This window comes from Argentina anserina, chromosome 5 (genome assembly GCF_933775445.1).
Source record: "Argentina anserina chromosome 5, drPotAnse1.1, whole genome shotgun sequence".
In the NCBI taxonomy this organism is placed as follows: Eukaryota; Viridiplantae; Streptophyta; class Magnoliopsida; order Rosales; family Rosaceae; genus Argentina; species Argentina anserina.
In genome coordinates, this window is record NC_065876.1 from 21,531,704 (window position 1) to 21,555,723 (window position 24,020).

At 37.2% G+C, this 24,020-nt stretch overlaps 4 protein-coding genes and 1 long non-coding RNA gene across 6 annotated transcripts; 1 reads left to right on the forward strand and 4 right to left on the reverse strand.

Moving 5' to 3' along the window:
• Nucleotides 1-2,094: 2,094 nt before the first annotated feature.
• On the forward strand, nucleotides 2,095-5,081 carry LOC126796091 (bZIP transcription factor 12-like). 2 transcript variants are annotated; one of them, XM_050522855.1, is made up of 4 exons: nucleotides 2,095-2,750; nucleotides 2,862-2,933; nucleotides 3,159-3,188; nucleotides 4,514-5,081. In XM_050522855.1, the coding sequence occupies exons 1-4, from the start codon at nucleotides 2,133-2,135 to the stop codon at nucleotides 4,592-4,594; spliced, it is 801 nt and encodes a 266-aa protein (XP_050378812.1). In that variant the 5' UTR covers nucleotides 2,095-2,132; the 3' UTR covers nucleotides 4,595-5,081. The 2 variants fall into 2 exon arrangements, with proteins under 2 accessions (XP_050378812.1, XP_050378813.1); XM_050522856.1 differs by lacking the exon at nucleotides 4,514-5,081 and adding an exon at nucleotides 4,143-4,502.
• Nucleotides 5,082-5,548: 467 nt separating this feature from the next.
• Nucleotides 5,549-7,649, reverse strand: LOC126794589 (protein ROH1-like). The gene is made up of 2 exons (XM_050521345.1): nucleotides 7,480-7,649; nucleotides 5,549-7,108 (listed from the first exon to the last, which is right to left on the reverse strand). Exon 2 carries the CDS (start codon nucleotides 6,959-6,961, stop codon nucleotides 5,777-5,779), a length of 1,185 nt encoding a protein of 394 aa, XP_050377302.1. The 5' UTR covers nucleotides 6,962-7,108; nucleotides 7,480-7,649; the 3' UTR covers nucleotides 5,549-5,776.
• A 2,043-nt stretch (nucleotides 7,650-9,692) lies between these two features.
• Nucleotides 9,693-14,837, reverse strand: LOC126793396 (tubby-like F-box protein 8). The gene is made up of 6 exons (XM_050519906.1): nucleotides 14,490-14,837; nucleotides 14,165-14,254; nucleotides 13,194-13,621; nucleotides 12,942-13,029; nucleotides 11,194-11,326; nucleotides 9,693-10,654 (listed from the first exon to the last, which is right to left on the reverse strand). Exons 3-6 carry the CDS (start codon nucleotides 13,539-13,541, stop codon nucleotides 9,937-9,939), a joined length of 1,287 nt encoding a protein of 428 aa, XP_050375863.1. The 5' UTR covers nucleotides 13,542-13,621; nucleotides 14,165-14,254; nucleotides 14,490-14,837; the 3' UTR covers nucleotides 9,693-9,936.
• Nucleotides 14,838-17,177: 2,340 nt separating this feature from the next.
• On the reverse strand, nucleotides 17,178-18,666 carry LOC126793398 (uncharacterized). The gene is made up of 3 exons (XR_007672058.1): nucleotides 18,429-18,666; nucleotides 17,658-17,708; nucleotides 17,178-17,305 (listed from the first exon to the last, which is right to left on the reverse strand). It is a non-coding gene; the product is annotated as an uncharacterized LOC126793398 (long non-coding RNA).
• A 1,294-nt stretch (nucleotides 18,667-19,960) lies between these two features.
• LOC126793397 (uncharacterized) lies at nucleotides 19,961-21,071 on the reverse strand. The gene is made up of 3 exons (XM_050519907.1): nucleotides 20,891-21,071; nucleotides 20,539-20,583; nucleotides 19,961-20,219 (listed from the first exon to the last, which is right to left on the reverse strand). Exons 1-3 carry the CDS (start codon nucleotides 21,069-21,071, stop codon nucleotides 20,191-20,193), a joined length of 255 nt encoding a protein of 84 aa, XP_050375864.1. The 3' UTR covers nucleotides 19,961-20,190.
• Nucleotides 21,072-24,020: the final 2,949 nt, after the last annotated feature.

Below are 24,020 nucleotides of genomic sequence, written 5' to 3' on the forward strand. Positions count from 1 at the left end.
TCTATTGGGACTAAGTTAAAGAGATGCATATAAAGATTCTGAATGGATTGATTTTCACCTAATTCAAGTGCCTCCAGACTAAGAGTACGATAACTTGATTAAGGTAGGGATAGTAAAATGAAGTGTGATGGACTCTTGATGAACTAAGAACCAAATGCTGCTTTCCGAAGCTCATTGCTCAAAACTCAGAGCTCACCACCCTGACAATGCAGGAGAATACACTTCGAAGACTTTTTATTGTATAGCCAGGATTGGACATCCCCGTAACCCCATGTTCATTTTGCATGAACGGATGAGTAAGAGCGACAATTAAACAGTTAAAGCTTATAGCATAAGTAATTTATCCATAACTGTCTGGGGATATGCAATATTGCATGCAGCCGTACTTAAAATGAAATGATCTTGAGAATACTAGGCCTCGAAAGTGATGACCGTTATTAATGATGTTGTTCATCAGTTGGCTAAAGGCAACAAGGACTTTAAACTAATATCTACAAGTATTTCATGAATCAGTCGAAGTAATAAAAGACGTGTTTCCGCCGTATGAGAGATGATAAGTCTTAGGAGATGAAACTTTCGACATTTAAGTACGATATGTGTATGCATGTACTTGTTCTAATATACATGACTCGACACCTCATTTGGTTTAAACTCATAAGGCCAAGATGATGGCTGAGTGTTTATGACATCAAATCCTAAATCCTAACACAAAAAGACACTTTAATGAAGCGATGTCAGAATATGTCTAGATTCGTGTGTCAACTTCCACAGGACCTATGGCGCATCTCACTTGTTAAAAAATGGTGCATTTGGTACTATTGGAAAGCTCTATGTGTCTACTTTCCAGGGACACTAAACATTTAACCATATCTATTATATTGAGTGAGTTATAATTGTTTTAGTAAAATAGGACGGATTTGTCTATAAAACTGCAGCTGAGTCAACTTCGATGGAGCTTTGTGATCAGCTCAAAACGAACTAGATTATGAACCATAGATCACTGGAAATCCACAGGTGTCTGTTGTCCAAAACTTTTTATGGTTCATTCATACCTATTGCATCGAAGAAGTTATGACTATTTAAGTGTGTGAAGGTCATACCAAGCGGCGAATCTGTTTTTCATTGCAAACTCTTGTTTTGAGTTGTTATGCAATTCTCTTTCTTTTGATTCATGTAGGAATAAGTGTACATGTTTCACATAAGAATTTTTGGCGAGATTTGATATTTAAATCATTGACCCATTGCTACTTTTGAAGAATGTGAAGCGCGTTCGTATACGCTATTTATCTAAACTCCGAGATTAAGTTACCGATTAGAGGGAAGTTGTTTTACAGACTTCAGGGAGAGTCTTTACCACATGTTATATTCAACTGTAGTTGGTGTGTTGTGCTCTTTTTCCCTTCAACCAAGTTTTTATTTTACCCAAGAAGTTTTTATTTTGCTTGACAAAGTTTTTACCGAGGCAACAATATTGCACCATGACACATTAAGATTGCGATACAAGGGGAGTGTTGTAAGAGAATTACTCTATGTAATCTTCTGGTGTATCTTGTCCTAATTAGTATATGTTAGTCTAGATAAGGAATGATATATAATCTTTTATTGAACGAGATAGTCAATGTAATGCATATATATAAGTCATTTTTATCAATGAATAAATATGATGTTTTTATATATTTGATGCATATTACATTCTTCTGTAACAAGTATCCTAAAAGAAAGATACAAATGTGAATTATTACCAAACTCCACCCTCTATTTTTCACATTTTCACCATGGTCCATTGACTCCTTTCACCAAAAATACTATCGTTTGCGGAGCAGATTAGATTCTTGTCCTTTGTAGTCATATACAGTACTATCTAATTGGGCTTTGTACCAGACTCTTGTTTTAATAGTCATGAACTCATCATTAGTTGGCCCAATAGTTGTACTAATACCAGATTAATAATAACACGCTCTTCTTAAATTACTACTGAGTACTGACGACGACGAGTAGTAACCAAAGCAAATATCCCACTCCCTTGACAAAAAAAAAAACAAATATCCCACTCCCCTATAAAACCGTAATTCTATTTCTCTCTCTTTCATTTGTGAAATAATCAAACAGCGGCTACGATTCCGGCAGCGACAATGGCGTCGTCGAAGTTAGTATCAGTCTCGACGGCCAATTCGGATCTCCCACGTGACTCCTCTATATGTTCTCTCTCCACTCTCATCGCCGACGTCGAGAAGCACCACCCCTCCCTCACCATGGACGACCTCCTCAAGAACATCTACAACGACCACCCTCCGCCGCCTCCCCCCGACTCCTCCGCCACCGCGCCGGGGAGGACCGCCGACGAGGTCTGGAAGGAGATCGTCGCCGGCGGAGGCGCTGAGGGAGGCGACCAGGCGGCGGCTGAGGGAGAGGCGGATCAGGCGCGGGAAGGCGGCGGAGGCGGTGGAGGTCTGGCGGAGATGACGTTGGAGGATTTCCTGACGAGAGCCGGGGCGGTGAGGGAGGAGGACGTCGGCGTGGGAGCGGTGGTTCCGATAGGGTACGGGCAGTTTCAGGTGCAGGCGGCGGCTCCGCCTCAGCCTCAAGGGCAGTTGGTGTTTGGGAACAACAACGGGACGACGAGCGGCGGCGGGAGAGGAGCGAAGAGGAGAGCTGTGCAGGAGGCGCCGCTTGATAAGGCGACGCAGCAGAAGCAGAGGAGGATGATCAAGAACAGAGAATCAGCTGCCAGGTCAAGGGAACGCAAGCAGGTCTCTCTCTCCTTTGACTGAGATTGTTCTAGATTTAGATTTCGATTTCGATTTCGAATTCCATTTGTTTGGATTAAAGTACTTAATTGTGTTTTTTGGCAATGCTGTTAGGCTTACACAGTTGAGCTGGAATCTCTGGTGACGCAGCTGGAGGAGGAAAATGCGCGACTCGTGAGAGAAGAGGTATGATCCTCCAGCATCTTAGTCTGAATTTGTCGAAATTCCGTCGTAGACTTAGTTTTCGATTTTTCATTATTTCGTAGCTTTAAGCATGTGATATGTAAAATGATCGGGGAATCGATGACTTGGTCATATTATTGGTTTTGTTTCCATTTTCATTTATGTTGATTCATGTCTACATCATGGTCTATTGTGTTTTTTTTTAATTTATTGAATTTTTCAATGCAGGCTGAGCAGAAGAAGGAGAGGTTGAAGAAGGTATGTCTTGTTTACTGTTTCATGAATCCTTCATAAAACTTTGTCAAATAAACTTTTTTTGTATGGGTGCGATGGAATAATAATTCATGTTCTGGTTGGTTCAAATTAATTTTAAAATTTTTGGGATACAGAACTTAGCACAGGAGAATCTATTGAAATATGATGAGAAATTTCCAGGTGAATTGTTAGGGGAAGTCTTGAAGCCTGCTGAGCATCGTATAGTTAACATGATAATGGATCCTAGAGAACAAATGGATATGTTTTATTGTTGTTAGGGATGTCTTAATTATATTGGAGAGGCACTCAAGTGTGTCCTTGTGGCATGGAAAAGTGTGAATTATTTTTGTTGTTTGATATTCATTTTGTACTGGTTTTTCTTCTTTATGAGTCAAATCAGTTAGCAATATCTTAATAACTATAAAGTGTATCGTTTGAAGTCTGTGTGTGTCAGGTGAATTGTTTTTGTTGTTTGCTTTCCCATATTATACTGGGTTTTTCTTCTTTACGAGGTAAATGAATAAAAAACATTTAATAATTACACTATAGAAGGTGCGATAAGAAGAGTAACTTTTTGAAGCTCTTAGAATATTATTCCTGTTAGGTTTATGCCTGTACGGAACCTTAGGAGTCTCACTTTGGAATTTCTGTCTGATTGTTGTAATTAAAAACTGGGTTTCACTATGCAACCATCTGTGTGAAGGCCGTAATTTCACATTCTACATATTCTGTCATCCCTATGCCACTCACTATGTCATTTGTTTAGCAAACTAGTCATTCTCCTGAATCCAAATATAAAGTGGCGACATTTTCTCATATACTTTATCCAATCCAACATTTAGAAGAATAATATGCCATATGTTATGTGGCTACTTTTTTTTTTCTAATTCTTTTTCAAGAATCACGGACGATAAACTTATACAAGTTTTTTTTCTGCTATCTTGTGTTACTTTCCAGGATTCTAAGTTAATCATTGCTATCAGAACTCTTCCATGAAACTTGAACTGTATGAGAATTGTCTTGGTAATTTGAATACAATTTATATTACTGTGTTTTCATGGTGTTGATGAGGATGTTACCTCCTTTTCCCTTCCCAGAATAAACTTTATAGAAAAATCAATTATGTCTTTACGCAAGTAGTATACTTGGTAAGCTTGGGACTCAATCTAGTAGTAGACAAGTACTTCAATTCCAAATTGTATTTTATTCATTGATTTAATTTAGATATAATTAGGCCACATGTTGATAGTGAGTTAGTGACCTTGCTGTTTCATGTTTCCTTGCATCTTAAAATTATTGGCAAATGTCTTAATTGTCTCTGCATGCAGCTCATGGAGAACCTCATTCCCATGGTGGAGAAGAGGAGACCAAAACGTGTTCTTCGGAGAGTGCAATCCGTGCACTGGTAGATATGGTACCTAGTGTGTCCTGATTTAAAGTTATTTAAGGAGTTGCTTGGAGCTTGGTCATATAGGTGACTGAAAAATAGAGGGTGGAGTTGTCATGTAGGATTAAAAGATACTAAAAAAGAAAAAGGAGCAAAAAAAAAAATTAAATGTTGGTGTTATCTTTCAGTAGTCGTAGCGGAGTTGTAAAGAGATGTGTAGTACAGCTCGAGAATCATTGAATTGATTTCGGTACAGCTAATGGTGAATATACTTCAGTCGACTGCCTGTGGGGGAGATTCTTGACAATAATCTTTCTGGTCCATTGTAATTAGTCTTGTAGAAAATGACAGTAACGTAATTATTTACAGAAAGCTTGGTTGCCCTTGTATAGCTTGTCAGACCAATAATACGTTACTATTATATGGTTGTATGCTACTTATGAGGAGCTGTTGATGTGATAAAGTAAGAAAAAAGAAACTTGATAGATGATCTTGAGAATGATTGATTCCTATCGGCATTGGTTTCATTCTGTATAAATTTTAATCGGGGATCTCTTGATCTTGGTCTTTTTCAATCTTCTCCACCATGGAGCAATGGCTGCAATCAGTTCTGTTCTTCGAATCAACGTTGTTCAGTACCGTATTGTCAGTTAGTCGTGTACTCCATGAATTCTCGGTAAAAGATCGCACGCTACATTAGATTGGTTAAATGTGGCAAATTCATGGTTGGATTCTGCAATCATTTGCCAGATCAAATTTGTATGGGTCAGTTTCTTCACATCGATAAACGTCAACCAGATGAGATAGTGACGTACACACTGAAGTTGACATCGCTGAAAAGCGAAACATACCATGACACTGGGATCCAGGACCAACAAGATCAAAGAATAATTATGACTCCAAAAACACATAACATGTGCAAACTGTGTAACTAAAATGGAATGGACGATTAACGAAACGAGAAAGCACAAAATACTAACAACCAGCAAAGCAAAATCATTTTACTAGCGAGGAATGATCCGATGAAAACACTAGGCTCTTTACAGAAATGAAAGAGTATAACAGGATACTTGCTTAACCTTTGTGCTGTTGCGGACCATCTTTCGTCGTTGTCTCTCCTTGCAAAAGGCAGAAATATGCAGGACAAAATATATATTCGCAGATTTGTACATTTCGTGCTCGTAAAATTAGCTATTATTTTAAGTTACTCCAGGTTGCCTGCCTTACTCAAAACTTCAAGACCCTCAGTTCGGCAGTTCATAATCCTGCGGAAGACATCCCTAATTTGGCGTTCCAGTGGACCCAATCCATTTTTAAACTTCTCACATATTGATGCTAGCTCCTCAAGTACTTGTTCAAGTTCCAATTTCTGTTCCTCTGTCAATGGAAACTGAACCAGATCAACAAAGTCTGTCACGCGGCGTGTGCATTTCTCAGCCTGATAAATCTCCTTCAGCAACCCATTGGAGCTCTGACGCTCCCGCTTCTTAGATTCTTCGATTATCCGTTCGTGAAGTGAGATTAAGGGGATACCCCATGGGAACTGTGGTGGGATGGAAAAATGAGTAGTAAGACCTCGATCCTGACAAGGTATTGCAGCCACAAGTGCTGACAAAACAAAAATGAGCACAGAACTCATTGTGAATACAGATCCTGCAAGCCCATTGGTTGCAGCATTTTCATTCCCACGAGGTGCTACCAAGTTGTTTGCAATGGATTGCAGCTGCTTAGCTGCAGACCAAGAAGCAGATGTGCTCCATGAGTGAGAGCGAGAATGTCCTGATGAGGTATGTCGGTGACGATCCTTTCTTGTGTTGTGACGCCCAAAAGACCAATTCCGCTGTGAAAATGCAGACCCAGAGTCTCTCCCATCAAGCATTTCAAGTGCCAAATCCATCAAAGCTTTTCTTGCTCGACGGAACTGGCCCTCACAATATGCCCTCTGGCGAGAATCCAAGGCGCACAGAACAATCTCTAAATGCTTATGCCAGGTACGAATCTTCTCAATCCCATCACGAGATGCATTACAAATGTCAAGTGCCTTCAAACTCCTTTCTAAGTATTCATCAGTCCAATGGTCCATGGGTGGCTTAGAAATATGTTCTTTGTTCTTCAGAAAGATGCCCCTGAATTCCTCTTGGCAGCTGATGAAAACATCTAAAAGCTTCTGAGTCCATGCAATAGAGAGCACCTCATCAGCATCAACAGCTGCCAAGTCATGAAATAGGTCCGCAACATGTTTCTGAAAAGATTGAAGCTCTAACTCCAGTGCACTAGACTCGCGATTAGCTTCAATGGAGTGAACCTCCTCTCGCCGAGTCCAAATGGAGCGACCCAACGAAGCCAAAGGTGTAGAAGGACCTGCTGCCTGATTGTGTGTAGAAGGCATGGTCTCTCAACCCACAATATACCAAGCACACCACCCTCAAAATATCCCAAATGACAACACAAGTCACAAAATCAACAGAAACCCAGTTCTGATAATGCCCAAATCGATATTTGAAACGACGAACATCGATAGCCTTCCAATACCCACCTACAGTTCATTTAGAATTATCCATCAGCTTAAACCCTATAACTACACAAATTCCAACCCTCCAAACAATCCCAAAACTAATTCATTAGTATTTACATAACCAAACAACCAAAGCTCTAAGAATTATAACAAAACACAACCCACCCCTGCACCACAAACATCAACTCAAAGCACTTAACATCAAACCCTATAGATAACTGAAAGCATTAAACATCAAAATAGATCTTCAAAACCCAAAACTTGTAACAGCAACAAATGAAAAACACCCAGATCCCAATATTCTCAAGTAGCACAAAATAAGCAAGGGATCTAGCTAGGAGAACCCAATTCACAGAAACAGGAATACAACAGAAAGTGAAAGAGAACAGTACCTTGCTTGGGAGAATGTTTTAGTTGAGAATAAACAAGACAGAAGACATATGCGCAGAGAGGAGAGAGATCTTGGGCTCTGAGGAACTGAGAAACCCTCACTTCGACACAACCCAAAACTCCAACACCGGAAGATACGGGAGTTATGTTGTTCTTGTTCTCGTTGGTTATTATATAAACAAAACAGGAAGGCAAAACTGTAAGTAGATGTCTCCGCTGGGTTTAATATTCTTTCTATTTTTATTATTTTCCTATCGTTTTGTACGACACGCTAAAATTTGCACAGGAATAACGCTACAGTTGGCTTTAGACCGTCGCAATTCAATTTAGTAGGGTTCTTGGTGAATTCTAGTTTTTTTTTTTGCCTATACCATCTGTCAACTAATTTTTATTGATAAAGAGTAAATTGTTACCATTACCAACCATCGAAGCCCGTGTATTGACTTCTCAGTATATCAGGATTTTTCGGTTAATACGGTTGGTAATAAGTCTTTACCAATATATGATTTAGGTCATATTATGTGAAAATCTCATACTAATTTTTGTTGAAAAAAAAATTATTTATGATTTTCAAAGTATAAATAAGTTGATACAAAATTTATTAAAAATGTTTATTCAACTGACTCTAAATCTCTAATGAAATATTACAAACTCAAAAAAGGATATTAAATTTTAAATGGAAATTGGCAATATCAAACTATTAGTGTTAATGAAGGGTTGAGATTACCTACTGGTATTAAATCTATAAAAAATAATGGGTAAGATTACCTACTGGTACTTTTCTTTTTGCAGAGTCATGATACGTCATATAGTAAAGAAAGTAGGAAGGTTAATACCAACATGGAACATCCTATAGAGCCTAACACCAGCTCAGAAGTTATGAAATCAACTCACTTAGTAAAAGTTGTGAAACCACCTTACGCAAAAAGAGTCTCCCCAGAAGGAGAACCTAACACCAGCTCAGAAGTCAGAAGCCACCGGCGGCTCACCAGAGACACCATCTCCATTCCCAATAGAACCAAATGCACCTACATAATCAAGCTTGAGGGCTGGTTTGGAGCCAAATTTGCGCTCCTTGGCACATTTTGGTGGAGTAGATTCCACACCTAAGATAGCAGCCTTTGGTTCTGGTTGATATATATGATATTATTTCAAGTTCAAGTTCCACAATATGTGATTGTATATAGACAACTGATATCTAGACTCGAGTTCTAACTTCTAGCAATGAGAATCCAGGTAAAGATCTTATCCTTATGAGCTAAAGTTTCCACATTGCATTTAAAGAAGAAGCATTCGAATGAGCTTAACTGCTTGAGAATGAGCATACTGAGACTGAAACGAAGAAGCACTCTCGACAGTAAACGTGCCAGTTACCAGAAACCAGAATGGGAATTGCGTCGACGTTGTCAACTATACGAGGAAGAAGAATAGCTAACTTGTTATTTTCGTTCTTCTTCCCACCCAATCAAATCATGTCCCAACATAGCTGGGCCAGTTAACATATATAATGCCCAGTTCTAATTGCAATGACCCCCAATTCATTCAATTATATAAGACTGTCCAAAGGTGTTCTTCATCCAGTTCCAGCTTTAATTCGATGGCGCCTTAATTACGAAGTGGCAATGAAATCATTCAAGATCAGATTTCACTACTAATAATTGACATGATTTTGCACTGTACTGATGAAATGCTTATCTTCATAATTAATACATGCATTCGTATACTCTAGTACCCGTGTCATGTTGATCGTATCGTATTGATCTCGTAGTACGATAACAAACTGCGAAGCTAAACGTGTGAAGCATTTTAAAACAAAAAAACAAACCGTCGAATTTTGTGTTAACGGCTGAAATGCATACAAATGATACAATATCACAAAATCTAAGTTCACCCTCTTAGCTGGTCCAAAAACAAATTTCAAAAATGAATAAAAAGATCAGAAAAAAAAAGTTGTGACGGCCTTTCAGGAAGAAGAGAAGGCAAACCATGAGGAGCTGTATAAAATTGACTTGATTGAAAATTTTAAATGGAAGCTGGCATCACAAGAATTCAATTTTGCAATGAAGAAGTGCATTACCCACTTTCCCATCACAACCAAGGTCATCAACATGACAGTGACATCCACCAGCATCAGATGGTCTCACTACCATCAATTAATAGGCGAATTGGGGTGTGAAAATGAAATCATAACTAACTGTACAAGAATGAACATACAAATGCAGATGGACATTAACTGAATCGATTGACAGAAGAAGGTCATGGGTATCGACTCTTAAGATTTGGTATCAAAGCCGTGTTATAACCTGTTATCCAGGTAGCAGTTGAGTTTTACAACAGAACGAACAATTTCCTATTCTAAGAAAACTTGAAAGACAAGGTACACAGATAACAGGAAAAGGATACTGTGAACAGAATCATAGTCATTAGTCTGCTTACCACCTATCCGCCTGATATTTTCTCTATTCACAAGCCAATTTGGTGTCAAAGCTACTTAGGCAGATTGCAAATGCCTGAAAAGCAGATAATGGATAACGATAATCCATGGTGAACATATCTTTCCCAACTTTGCCAAACTGTAAAATTATCTTATCCAGATCAGGTGGAGCTGGCTGAGATGAAGTGGGTGCACCGCCAACAATTGGTGCAGGCTGAATTGCAGCAATCAACTGAAAGTTCTTAACAGAGGCAACAGTTACCCGGCCTCGGAAGTTTAGGCACCAGCACTGTAATTGTTCATGCCATCGTGGGGGTTTGTTTTTTAAAACCAGTGGTCTTGTCTTGCTATCCTCCCCATCATCCTGCCGCCCAACAATTTCAGAAAACCGTGCACTACTGAACTCCACTGAGTGATCGAGAGACTTTGAAAAAGAGATGCTTCGGAATGAATTTTCTAGGGAGCGGGAAAGGAGTTCCGGTTGGCCAGGGACACTACCTCCCACATCAAGAGATGAGACCGGGATAGAATGCATCACGCAATGCATCCTTCGCGGGCCACGAGTGCCCAACACATTTAGTTCATAGGCTATTTGGGCAATGTTGTAGCTGCCAGTTGGGACTTTAGGTGAGACCTTTTTGGAAGTAAACCTACGGCTCGTCCTTCCTGCTGGTGTTACATGCTCAGAAGTGCATGCAGGCTGTGTATCATATACAATGAATTTTGTGCCAAGAAAGTTTGATCTGGAACATGAAACAAACAAATGATTACTTGATATCAAAATTTCAAAAGCTTCCGCATACAGAAAATATTATAAAAATAGATCCCAGTAAATCAAGACATAAACTTAACTATCATTGTTAGTGTATCCGGTCATAGTTATACCTACTTTAGCATTGATGACACTATTTGTGCTTCATGTTCAATCTACTCAACACATGACACAAGGATAGGCGATATAAACAGAAAGTGAAGAAATTTGTGGTCTGAATAGGAAATTTTGTTTGCACTTAAAAAGGTTTGACTAATTCATTCACCTGATCTGCTACAATAGCTTCCATCAAATGAAGAACATCAATAGTGATCTTCAGTAAGCAACGTTACAAGAGATATTTTAATTGTATCCATAAACAAGTATGTACAGATAAAAAACAAAACTAACAGGCAATTCTAGGGAGCTGCTATCAAACCAAACTGCTGGTCTGAGAAACTTCTTGTTGTTGTTTCATTTTTTTTACAGGTGAAACTTGAGGTTTTTCAGTCTTATAGCTCATGTTCTCACCTTAGCTTTCCAATGTAAGTGTTGCTCGATCTTGAAATGTTGTCAGCATCCATAGAAATAACATATTCTGTACAAGTAGTTCGTCGAGTCCTCTTTGCAGAAAGAAGGAACTTTCCATTTTCAACAAGCAAAGCTGCAGAATTGGGCAGACAGGACAAACACATCAATTATGTATAGAATTCAAAGGTAAATTTCAAAGAAACATATAGGACAGGGAAAACAATATATATGTTGTCTTCATTAATTGACATAGGCAATTTCTGATTCAAAAATGGTGAACTTAAGTATATGCAGTTATGCCACTGTATTCTCAGACATGAAAAGCATATATGATTTATAGGACATTCATATGGAAAAGTTTACATTAGACATGAAAAAGCACGTGGGCAGCAAGCTTGACTTATTTATAATCCTGCTATGATGCAGGCTGTCAAAGCTAGAAATGGCAAGTCTCATGCAGTTAAGGACTGATTTTTCTTTTATTGCTTTACTTATTGCTATGATGCAGGCTGTCAAAGCTAGAAATGGAAAATCTCATGCCAAAAGTCACTTTTCCATGAAAGGGAAGTTTCACCAAGGGATATAAACCTTGTTGTCTTAAACAGATTGAAATACTTGCAACACTTCACAATACTCAAAAGTAACCTCAAAAGCCATTTCACACTAATATGTTGTTGCAAGTACCGTTAACTTTTTTCTGGCCAATGAAGTTGTTGTGACGTCACAAATTTAATGAAATGTATTTTTATATTATGTAGCAGGAAAGCTCAATAGCAATCAAAAACGGACTATGAGGCACCTACTAAAGCTTCTCGTGCTAAGGATTATACAAACTGGCAGGCCCAGGCGCTACATATAACTAAATCACATGCAATACTATCTCAACCCAAAAGGCTACTCAAACAGAAACAGCAATATATCAATTTATTATTTGCAGTCCTAAAAAAAATATCTCGACCATTTTGTGATCCAAATATACAGGAAGAGAACTTAAGCATTGACCTAAATAAAAAAGTCACAAAGATGCATCAGACATATACATGGAATGGTATCCATAGGAAGCATCACAAAGTCTTTACCATGCATAATACCAGGATTTGGGTACTTTCAAAAGATTGATTAGATGACTTATGTTGTAACTCAAATGCAAATGCATTAGTTTTTCTAGCTCTTCTCACTCGAATTGGGGCTTTAATTTTCATACTATGATTTATAACTGGGTGACTATATGGTGGTTTATACAGGCTTTCAGACTAAATGAGATAATTAAAAAGCCAATACTCAGTGAGTATGTGTGTCAAAATCTTTTCCATTATGAAGGTTCAATAATTTGATTAATGAAGATTCGACCAGATAACCACAATTGTAGATTTGTCTAAAATTCCCAAAGTCTTCACTGTATCTACCAGATCGCTGCAGACCCTCCCACATCATGATGTGAAATACACAACCTAAAACATGGTACTATCTGCATTCTGTGGCTAAACTTAGTGTCCCAATTATCCTAAACTTACTAATCTATGACCAAACTGAATGCATTACTTGATTAAAAAGAAAACATCATGCAATTATATGAATTTTAGACGGAATGCACACAATGACAAGTACAATAGAGAGAGAGAGAGAGTGAGAGAGAGAGAGAGAGAGGGAGAGAGTGACAGAGGAGGGAGACTAAATTGGAACTCTGATTATAGATGGATAAACTAGTGAAGCACTGAAGCCAACAACAATGTCAGATGTATACTTACCAGGACTAAGACATAAATACAGGTGGTATGTTAGATTAGATTTATCCCGTTTGATGAAGCACTGAACAAGTCCATCCCGTGGACCTGGCTGAAAAATGCAAACAAAAATAATTTGGTAAGTATTGTATCTAACAACATAGGACGACCAGCTGCACTACACTTTAATCTACGGCTGTATGAAGCTAGTCCAAAGAAGAATATCCCATTCAAACACAAGATATATAACGATTTGATGGGTAAAAGGAATCCAACCTGCTTCAGTGAAACTGGAAAAGTAAGCTTCCCACAGATCTCAGGACTCCTAACGATTTCTTTGCACATCATTCTCCAAGAACGGCATACTGAAGCACATGCAACAACGTGCTTTCGAGAAGGCCATGTGCTCTCACTCTCCTCCAGCCTCCTAATTACATCATACAATAGTTCTGGGGGGAGGCTAGCCCAACGACTGGTCTGAACGACAAGAGGTTGATCATGCAAATCATTTAATGATCCATGAGATTTTCCTCTATTATGGCCCATCAGTCTAACTTCAAAACCCCTTCTAGATAGGCTTCCAATGCCATCCCTAACATCACGAACTATGCTACGGAATGACATTCTACTTGTGCACAAGAATACCAAAACAATATGTATCTCCTTCAAAATCTTCTGAATTTCCACTTGAGTTGTACCAAGAGCTGCCCACAAAAGAAAGAAAAGTGACTCGCCACCCAAAATATTTCACAGAGTAAAAGATATCTGATTATAGAGGAAAGCAACACAAAAAATGAAAAGAAAAAGGAAAGTGAAAAGGGCAGATTCTAAAGTGCTAAACGTTAGTTTAATTTTAGTAATTTAACTTTTGGATCTAGAAATCCTCTCTTGAATATGATTATCATGAACATCAGCTAACTACACTCTACTAAGCTGTGAAAGCAAAAAGAAATTGTCCATAGCTCCCATTAAAAAAACATTGGTTTCGAAAAAATTGTTCACATACCACTAGAAATGTAAGCCATGTTCACTGTAGGAAAAGAAATTGCAAACCCTCATTTAGAGCAATTAACACAAACAAAATCTAGACTTGGAGAACCCTCATTTCCACATGCTAATGGAAAGGGTCAAAATTACCTGATGTTCATGATAATCAGTGTTCTTCTGCCTTTTCTTTTTTTTTCAAAATTAGTTCATGTCTTCATTATCAATGGATTACAGCAATTGATAATCATACGTTGACTTACCGATCGAGCCGAAATAAACCCAGATAATCTGGAGGTTCAGCTGGTCAAAGTCAAAGCTGCTCCATTGCTTAATTTCAACAAGCTAAAGATCTGCAAGGAAAAAATCAGTAAGAGTAGGTAAAGCTCAAGGCTTTAGTACCAAAGTTTAATATTTCAACTTAGAATCCAAAAAAAAAAAGTCTAATACTTCAACCCTTAATTTTCCTGGGAATTTCCTTAAGAAACAAACCATGTGGGAAAGCCTATAATTCTAAACATATTACTCAACAGCTCAAAATGAAAAACAAGACAATTAAAAAAGAACAAACACAGAATGGATCTGTACCTCAAAAACCAGCTCTGCAGAGACAAACAAAGTTCAAATCTTTCTGGGTTCTTCTGTTCTCTTCTTTGGATTTGCAAAACCAACAGAGATCAAGCAGAGCAGAGGAAGAAGAAGAAGAAGAAGAAGAAGAAGAAATGAGGTCAGGTCAGAAAAAGCTGAATACCACCTTCTTCATTATCACCAAACACTACTCTCTCTCTCTCTCTCTCTCTCTCTCCCCCTTTTTGGGCTCTTTCTCTCTCAAACAGAACGGACTCCAAGCCAACATTAAATTGAGTTCACGAAGCAGAAGAAGGAAAGGAAGACATGATTTTCTCTTTTGGAGTTTTGGGCTCTCTCTCTCTCTCTCTCTCTCTCTCTCTCTGTGGGTGGTGGTAGTGGTGGGTTGTTTTTATATATATGATTATGATTATTTGAAAACGAAACAGTGTCTGGTTTTGGTGTAAGAAACAAAATACTAAATACTTGGTGGTGTGTCTGTGTATTACGTTTGGTGTGGGATTTTATTATTCTCACTCATGCTCTCTCATGGTTGATGATGACCAAAATGGCTATTTGACTTTCTTCTCATTTATATATCAGCAGCTAGCAGCGGCTACAGTTTTCTGACTGAGACGACTGGAGAGACGACTGGCGAGGCCAACAGGGTTTGGTTCGTCTGAGTGTTTCATCATCATCGTCTCACTTTCCCAACTACATTCAATAGATTCTCCCATGTGACACCCTTATCTTTTACTTCCTTTTCTTCCTCCTTTTCTGCTGCATTCTTTACATAGTTTTGACTTTATTACAGGGAAGAACACTTCCACTTTTGGCTCTCTAAACCATTTTAAGTGTATAAATTAAAATTAAGTAGAGTGGGTTGTGACTTGTGAGATATACAAAAAAGATTCGGCTTTATATTTCACAAAAAAGAAAATTAATAATGGTGTTTGCTGACCGAAGAAATTGTGCTCAAATGCTCAATTACCCTGAGTCGAAATTTAATTATCCAGTTATTTTTTATTTTTGGTCAAAAGCCAATCACGGGATGTGTAGATTTAAATACGCATTTGGTAGAAATTATGGACTTTTTTATGATCTCCTAAAACTTTATTGAGAGAAATGAATTTGCTTTATAGGGTACCGGCTGCTCATAAAAAAAAGACCCATTTTGTGTTAACGTTCTTGAAATACAATTCTAGTACTTTAAATTGGATTTATCTAGTCCTAGGCTGGATGATGAGGGTTTGATTATTTAAAAGATTTGACTGCACTATCGGCATGTTGGTTCGATTATTGATCCACGAAACTTATACATCATACACCCACATTTGGCAATTGCGGGTTTATAAGAGAAATTAATTAAGTGGAGTGGGTTGTGGCTTGTCAGATATAAGATAACTTGCAGGTTTATATTTCACAAAAAAAATAACAATAGTGATTGCTGACGGAAGAAATTATGCTCAAATGCTTAGCTCAACCACCTTGATATCGAAATCTAATTGTCAAATGCTAAATTACTTAATTTAATTACATCAAAGATTTGTTTGAGTATTATTAATTTTCTTAGTTAAAAGCCAATTACAGTCATACCGTTCTTGATATTTGAAATAGTCATTATTTATGGAGATTTGAATACGCATTTTGTATATATTATGTGATTTTATTATGCTCTCCCAAAACTTTATTGAAAGAAGTGAACTTGCATTATAGAGTACCCGGTTGCTCATGAAAATACACCCATTTCGTATTGACGTTCTTGAAATACAAGTCTTGTACTTTAAATTGGATTTCTCTAGTCCTAGGCTGGATGATGAGGATTTAGGTATTAAAAAGGTTTGACTGTGAGTCACTTATTAATTAAATTTATTTGATTGATCCGCCAAACTTATACATCATACATTACACATTTAGCTTTGATCAATCTCTTTTCTTGATCACTTTTAGATTTCATATTAATCAAATCTAGACTTTTTTTCTAAATTCATGTCATTTAGACATTGATAGGATAGTGAACATTGACAAATTTGACTCTTGACCCATTATTTTGCCAATAGCGATCAATTGAATCTCTTATAAGTTGTTGAGCTTTAGTTACGAAAAACGTTAGTACACTTAGATGTGAGTCATTTATTAAATAAATTTAATTTTTTGTCACTTTGTAACGTGAAAATTCTCCTCTCCAATGACAAGAAAATGAAAAACACAAATCGCACTCATCATTGATTAGGACTTCAATACGGCCAGAGCTAACATCGTGGAGTTTGGCAATACCAAATAACATCGAAGCTCATTCTAAAAAAAAAAAAAACCATCAAAGCTAGGATGATCGATCAGTGTATAGAAATAGGGTTGTTAGACCGAATGCACGTACTTCTTTTTCTTTTTTTTGTGATTTTTCTTTCTTTCTTGCATTCACAAAAGGTAAGGTATATAGGGAGTAATGGAACTAGTAATCTTTTTTCCCCAATGTGGACAACTTTAGTATGTATTTGCTTATAAGGTTATTTATGCCTTCGGAGTTGATCGAGTGTACCGTACAATGTCATGCATTCTCTCTGAATAATTCATTCTTCTTTTAAAAGGACTGAAAGAAATTGGTACTTACTCCATCGATTACAAAACCATTAGAACAAAAAACATGGAGCTATTTTTGCTTCTACAGATTACAATATATAGATTGAACATAAATTGTCACACGTCATGACGTTATTAGGGCTCGCTTCAATTTTTACATACTATATGCCGCTTATTAATTCATGGCTTGGCAGGATTGCTCAGTTGCTAGCCAATTTTATGTGCCTCTCAATGAAAATTTTCCTCAACTTTAGAATCTGTACGCATCAACGAAAATATATATTAGGTAAAAGAACAAGGACTTGAAGATTGGGAAGACTAATATGGAAGCAATATAATCCCTATAAATATCTTTCTTAAAGATGCAAAGTCTATTTGTAGGAGCTCACTCAACAAATGCTTCCAAATACATACATTTCTCGAAGCTTAAGGACATGTCTCTAGCAGAAGCGCTTGCAGAAAACGTAATGAGCATTCACAGAAGCTTGGATTCTCCAGCTAACAAAGAAATCTCATATGGGGCTAGAATATATATATATATATATATATATATATATATGAGAACAGAGAAAGAAAAGATAGTAGGAGTAAGAATTGGAAGTTAATTACCAGGACCACATCTAATCTGGCACTTGCGAACACATCTTGACATAAGCCTCTCTGCATGTAAATTACCCAACTAATCAATTGTCATTAGGATAAGATAACTATGTCACCGCTGTTTTAAAACAAATAGAGTCGTCACTAGCTAGTGTAGTGTTGTTTGCTAGTTGGTGCTTTGTTAGGTACTTGTTTGTAAATATATTTGATCTTATGTCAGATATTTGTAATCAGGGGTTCAAGCTTTATATCCCTCTCTTGTATTCGACGTTTCATCAATAGAGGTTTAAGGGTACCGCTCTAGCCTTTACAATAAAAAAATAACTAAATTGAAAACATGTAAATTTTAATATATGATTGATTATTCACTCCATTCATATATACCGGTCATGTTCCTTGGATTATTTATGAGTTGCACTGAAGCTCTACATTTTCTTTGACCCCATTAGAACGCATAAATCAAGATCTAAGTAACACTGAATTGTATCAATCTAATAACGCACTATCTAGCTAAAAGGTTTGGCATTTTAACTGATAAGTGCAACCACACCATCTCGATCAGAATGAAGAGAAGAGTGCATTGCAATTACATGGAGGGGCTGGTATTACTGATGGCCGGGAATTATAATAACTTAGTTTACACTTTTACAGTACGTACGTTCATCATATTAATTAATTACAGGCTACAGACCGGTGAAAGCAAAACCCAGATTTCAATATCCTGATGCTGATGAAACGAATATCACCAAGATTTAAAAGAGCAGTTTCGGGTGGACTTACCGTTGTTTACATATGAACCAACACAGCCTGTGGAACAAGCATCCATGCAGTAGAAGTCGATCTCAGCAAAGCTCTGCTCCACATTAGAGGCCATCACGCACAGAACCAATGCCACAACTAGAACACTGATCCTCTCCATCCTCGATTCGATCTAGCTATAACTCTTTCAATCTTTGGCAGTGATTAATACTGAATAGCTAGGGATCATATATATATGGTTGGTCTGGTTATATAAGAACCAGACTTCTAGTCGCCTATTTTGACGGATCACTCTGTAAATGGCTGCATGTGTGGTGTATGCACATGCATATACGTCGGAGGATTATAGGGAACGTAGCTCCTCCGCCACTGCTAATCGAGTTGTTAATTTCGATCAAATATATAAAATGAACCAGCTCATGTAGCTATGACCTTACTTATCTTTCAAGTCTAACAATATATTAACAGTACGTACTTGTGGGTGCTAAGTTTGAATACGTACACCTCAGATCGATCGATGTTCCGGTTTGTTCTGTTATTAAAGAAATATAGTCGTATGGCTATATGCATGGCCACGAAATACAGAGAAGGAGAAGAGAATGAATCAAGGGATGGTATGAGTTTATGGCGTTGATAGTTTCAGGAATTAATTAATTCTTGTAGTGATGTAGACTAAAAGAACTACTACGTACGTACAAAAGCTTGAATTTAAGAACTTGGAGGACGAAATGACTTGAAAAACTAAGACAGCTATGCACTATATAATACTTCTCTGTACAATAGGCTCCACAATTTAAGATAAGCATACCAAATTACGTCTAAATGTACAGCACGGCTGGCGTCACAATTTAATATGTGAAGCGGATCTAATCAATCATTAGCAAAGATGGAGAGATATAAACCTCACAGAATCATTGCTAAGGGCGACTTTGATGTTGAACTATGCAGTGAGTTCTAGGTTGTACCTGCCTCCTTCTCTTTAGCAGACAAGGATGTGGCTGCAACATTGTGCCTCACATGTTCATAAGATCTTTGGAAAAGTTGTTATTGTATACAATCCCCGGCCTAAATCATGGAAAATTTGTGTATAGTGATTTTGTGGGATGTTTACTTGTAGTTGGTTTGTATACATTTGTTTCTATCTTGTATTCACATATACAGAAAATATCAATTTGAGAATGTTCTCTCTCATTCTCTTTTTCTTCATTTGAGTTCAACGAGGCCAATTAAGTGAATTAACCGATAATTCTAAGTGGAACATAGGATTACTCGATCATCACTATGTTCCAATCACGCATTGGATGACCTTGAGGAAGTAGTAGGCTAGCCTCCTGAGCCTTTTAATTTTATTTTCTTTTATAATCTTCGATGAGACATAGCCTGATAGAATGACCTTGATGAAGTTTCATGTCATTGCCGACATTGCGATGCATGTTTCATTGATTCTGCTCTTTAATTAACTAACATTTATGCTTGACAAACATAAAGCATTCTTGTGTCAATATAGTGATATCGGAGGGTAGACGAAATATGACTACGTCCCACATAAGGGCTGAATGAAAATCGGTACGTGATTGTTTAGTAACTTCATTGAGAACATAATTAGAAGTGAAAATGCAGTTACATTTATTTGCTTCTACGTACAATACAAAACATATATAGAAAGTCTGATTAGGGTGAAGCTATACTCTTGCTCTCTTATGGCACTAGACTCGAATGTCCAACGTTACGTACTATATTTGTGCTTATTGAATGATGGTTTGGTCGCAGTTTCCTTCGCCTCTCAATGCAAACTCTCCTCAACTTGAGAATCTGTAACACATCAATGATAATATAGATTATAGAGTGAAAAACAAACCAATTGAAAGTCTGCAAGGACTACAATTATAAGCTCCTTGTTGAAGAAGCAAAGAGACATCTAGGGGTTAATCAACAATGGCTTCCGAATGCATTTCTAAGAAGCACCTATATTTTTCGAAATCTTACATGTCTATCTCTAGCAAAAGCACTTATAATCAATCTTTGTAATTGTAATGATCGAGCATAGAGCAAATCATTCTCTAACAAGTGCATGTCAAAATGGGGCTAGAAAAAAAACATATCGAACTGAAGGGGAAGAAGTTACCTGGACCGCATCTAATCTGGCATTTGCGATCACATCGTGACCGAAGCCTCGCTGCGCATGTAAAGAAAACCAACCAAATCAATAATCGGAAGATATATAATTTTACTTCATTCATTAAAAGGCTGGGTATAATCACTTTCTGGGTACAGTTTACAAAAGGCTTTCATCACAGAAGAACATAGTCATTTTTTCTAACTAATTTTACTGAATTGCTAACGAATATTCATACGCTATCAAACCATTCTCAATCAGAAAGAACGAACAGAGCATTGGAAGGCAGTGATAGCAAAACCCAGATTTGAATATCTTGATGATGAATAACACAATGATTAGAAAGATTGGTTGCGAGTGGACTTACGATTGTTTATATATGAACCAACACAGCCAGTGGTGCAACCATCGAGGCAGTCGATCTGAGCAAAGCTCTGCTCCACATCAGAGGCCATCAGGCACAGAACCAACACCACAACAAGAACACTCATCTTCTTCATCTTCGATCCTTTTTGTTTGGGGCTTGAATACTGGATAGGAGTGATCATTGGTTTATGGATTGGTCTGGATTTATAAGAAGCAAGGGTGACAACACTGCCCCTAAGAAGGCAATAGAACTACGAAAACACCAGAGAGGCTGCTAGTCGCCTATCTTGACTCGTCAGATCACTCCTTGACGACTGCCACGTGCGGTGGAGGCCGACAAGTTTCATGCGTGCAAATACGTCGGAGGGTTTATAGGGCACGGAGCTCCTCCTCCATTACAGAGTTATTATTAGGATCAGATATCCAAGTGCTTCACCAACTTTGCTATTAGTTTGACCGATTCAGATAACTTAATTTGACCTTTGCACAAAAAAAAAACTTAATTTGACCTAGCCTTACTGGCATGGCTTACCCCTTTTTGAAGTTAAACAATATATATGTATAGTTATTAACAGCTCAATGTGTTCAGTTTGAAACTTTTACTATATATAATTCGACATTTTTACTTGTTAATTTGGGAAAATTTTAGTATACATTTATACATCTTACAATAAGAGTGAGGTCAAAAAAAATAATATCTGTTGTCAACCGTTGGATGTAAGATGTATAACATACATTGATATATAGTAGATTAACCTGTTAATTTTGTCTGTTTTTGAAAAAGTTGGATTATATATGCTTTTATGCTTTTTATGCATGGCCATAAAACGAAGAGGATCGGAGGAGAGGCGAAGGGAATTAAGGATGGAACCGAACTTAAATACTGGACTCGATGATCGAGTTGTCAATTTTACAGGAAAAAATGAAGAATAGGAAACTACAGTGCTAAACATAAAGCTTGTAAAAATTTGGGGGACTGACTCGACACTAAACTAAGGATGTATATTGATCGAATAATTTGCTTATGCGAGCAATAAAAATTGAGATTTAGAACATATATTTGATTTCACTAATGGCTTGGTCACCACATTTCAAAACAAACATATATACCTAATTAGGGAGTAGGTACACGCACGTACTTAATAATTGATTATTAAGAACAAGGGGTAATTGATTCTAAACCCAAAAATCAACATCATTTTCAATATAAACCCACCTTAAGAATCTTGTTAATAGGTTAAACATAAAATTAAAAATAAAATATATGGTGTAAGAAAACAGTCCTGTTTTTTAACAAAATTACAATTGTTGCCACATGAATCAATAACCTAATTTTTTGGTAGCTGAAGTCGACTTCTGTGAAATGGGTTTACCCAGACTACGCCAACCATTATTCTGCTCTTGATCATAGCTTTCTTGATTGAAGCTTCCAATCCACCTCAATAACTCTGGGTAAGAGGTAATCAATCTCAATATGTCGGCATTAAACTCGAATCGCGAGATGGAAGCCTGACTAGTAAAGGTAATCAATTCTGAAATCTTCAATGAATAGCATCATCATTCTGACTTGAATCTAGCGATTTTGTTGTCGATGCTCTGGATATAAATGGATCACACGATCAGAGGATGGTGGGTGGCTTATGTTTGTCTGGGTATCCATTTGAGGATCAAGGACAGCTAATTGGTTTTGTTTCCCTACAACATAGGTATATATTTGTTTCTGGGTTGTCTACATCTACATTCTTGAAATCTTATTAACCAAAGCTTATTCAAATGCTACTTAGATCCCAGTAAAGTTGTGTGTTTTTAGCCGTACTAGAGCTGGAGAACGTCTGCAGTCGGGATAAGAGGGTATTTCTTATTTTTCAGTTGACAACATTGTGAAGAGGTATGTATTTTTATTGTTTTGATTAGTTTTCCTTGTTTTTTGAATGTGTAGGATGCTTTTGTTTTTGTGATTCTACCAAATAGGCATGTTTTGGTGTAGAAGGTATATACACTTCCGATCTGTTGAATATGTGTGAGGATGAATGTGGCACCTATTGAGCAAATTCGAAGTAAATGTACATCATGTGTTGTTTTTTCTGTTGTCAAGGTATATAGCTGGTTAGTTGTTTGTGTATGAGGTATGGGTAATTTAGTAGGTAATGCAATTATCATTGGAGGTTGAGGTAAAATGTTCTATCCTAATGAGCATTGGAACCTGCTTAGTAGGTAATAGTATTTTCTTATGTTCAAAAGTAATACGGGAAGTGGGAGGGCCAATGTTGCACCTATTGAGAAGAGTTCATGTACTTGTACCTCACATATAGACTCCCCTGTTTGTTAGGCATATGTAGGTTTTGTTAATCTGATAATTAGGTGGTAGGATCAATGTTGAACCTCATGAGCAGAATTTGAGTGCAGTTACCTAAACCCATCCTATTCACTTACAAATACTCTTCTCTATCTTTTTTTTTCTTCTTCTGAGAAGACATAAACAATTTACAAATACTAGCTTGATCGGAACCTAATTGGCAACTAGCTATAGCTACTTGGTGGTTATTTAATAGTAATGCATGAGGTATTAAAGAATCTTAGGAAAATATGAGAATATCAAAGTTTGATCTCTTGTTTTCATTTGGTTGCTAGCTAGCTCAATCATGCAGGTATATAATATATATGTTTTACAACAATGAATTTTAGTAGCTGATCGATAGCCACTTAGGTGGATTTGAATTTTAGTGCAGTTACCTAACCAATAGAGTGTTATTGTTGTCAAGGTAAATATGTTTAGTTGTCCATTCATTATGTATAGGTAAATTAGTTATGTACGTAGAGTGGATATAGGTACCTTACCTGTAAGTTAATTTAAATCTTGAATTTTTGTTCTTTGTCTACAGATTGTGTCCTTTTTTTATGGCGAAAGAGTACGCCCACCTAGAGTTTAGGTGTGACCTACTAAAATTTGGGCGTCTTATGACTGACGAATTAAGGGCATAAATTACTGATTCAAAGCTACAAATGCTGGAAATCACACCATTCGCTAGTTTGTTTAGAGCTTTTTATGAGTGAAAAATAATTGAATCTGCATGTAGGAAGTCTGACAACGACATTGTTTTGCTTTTGAAATGTTATGACAATGGTCAAAC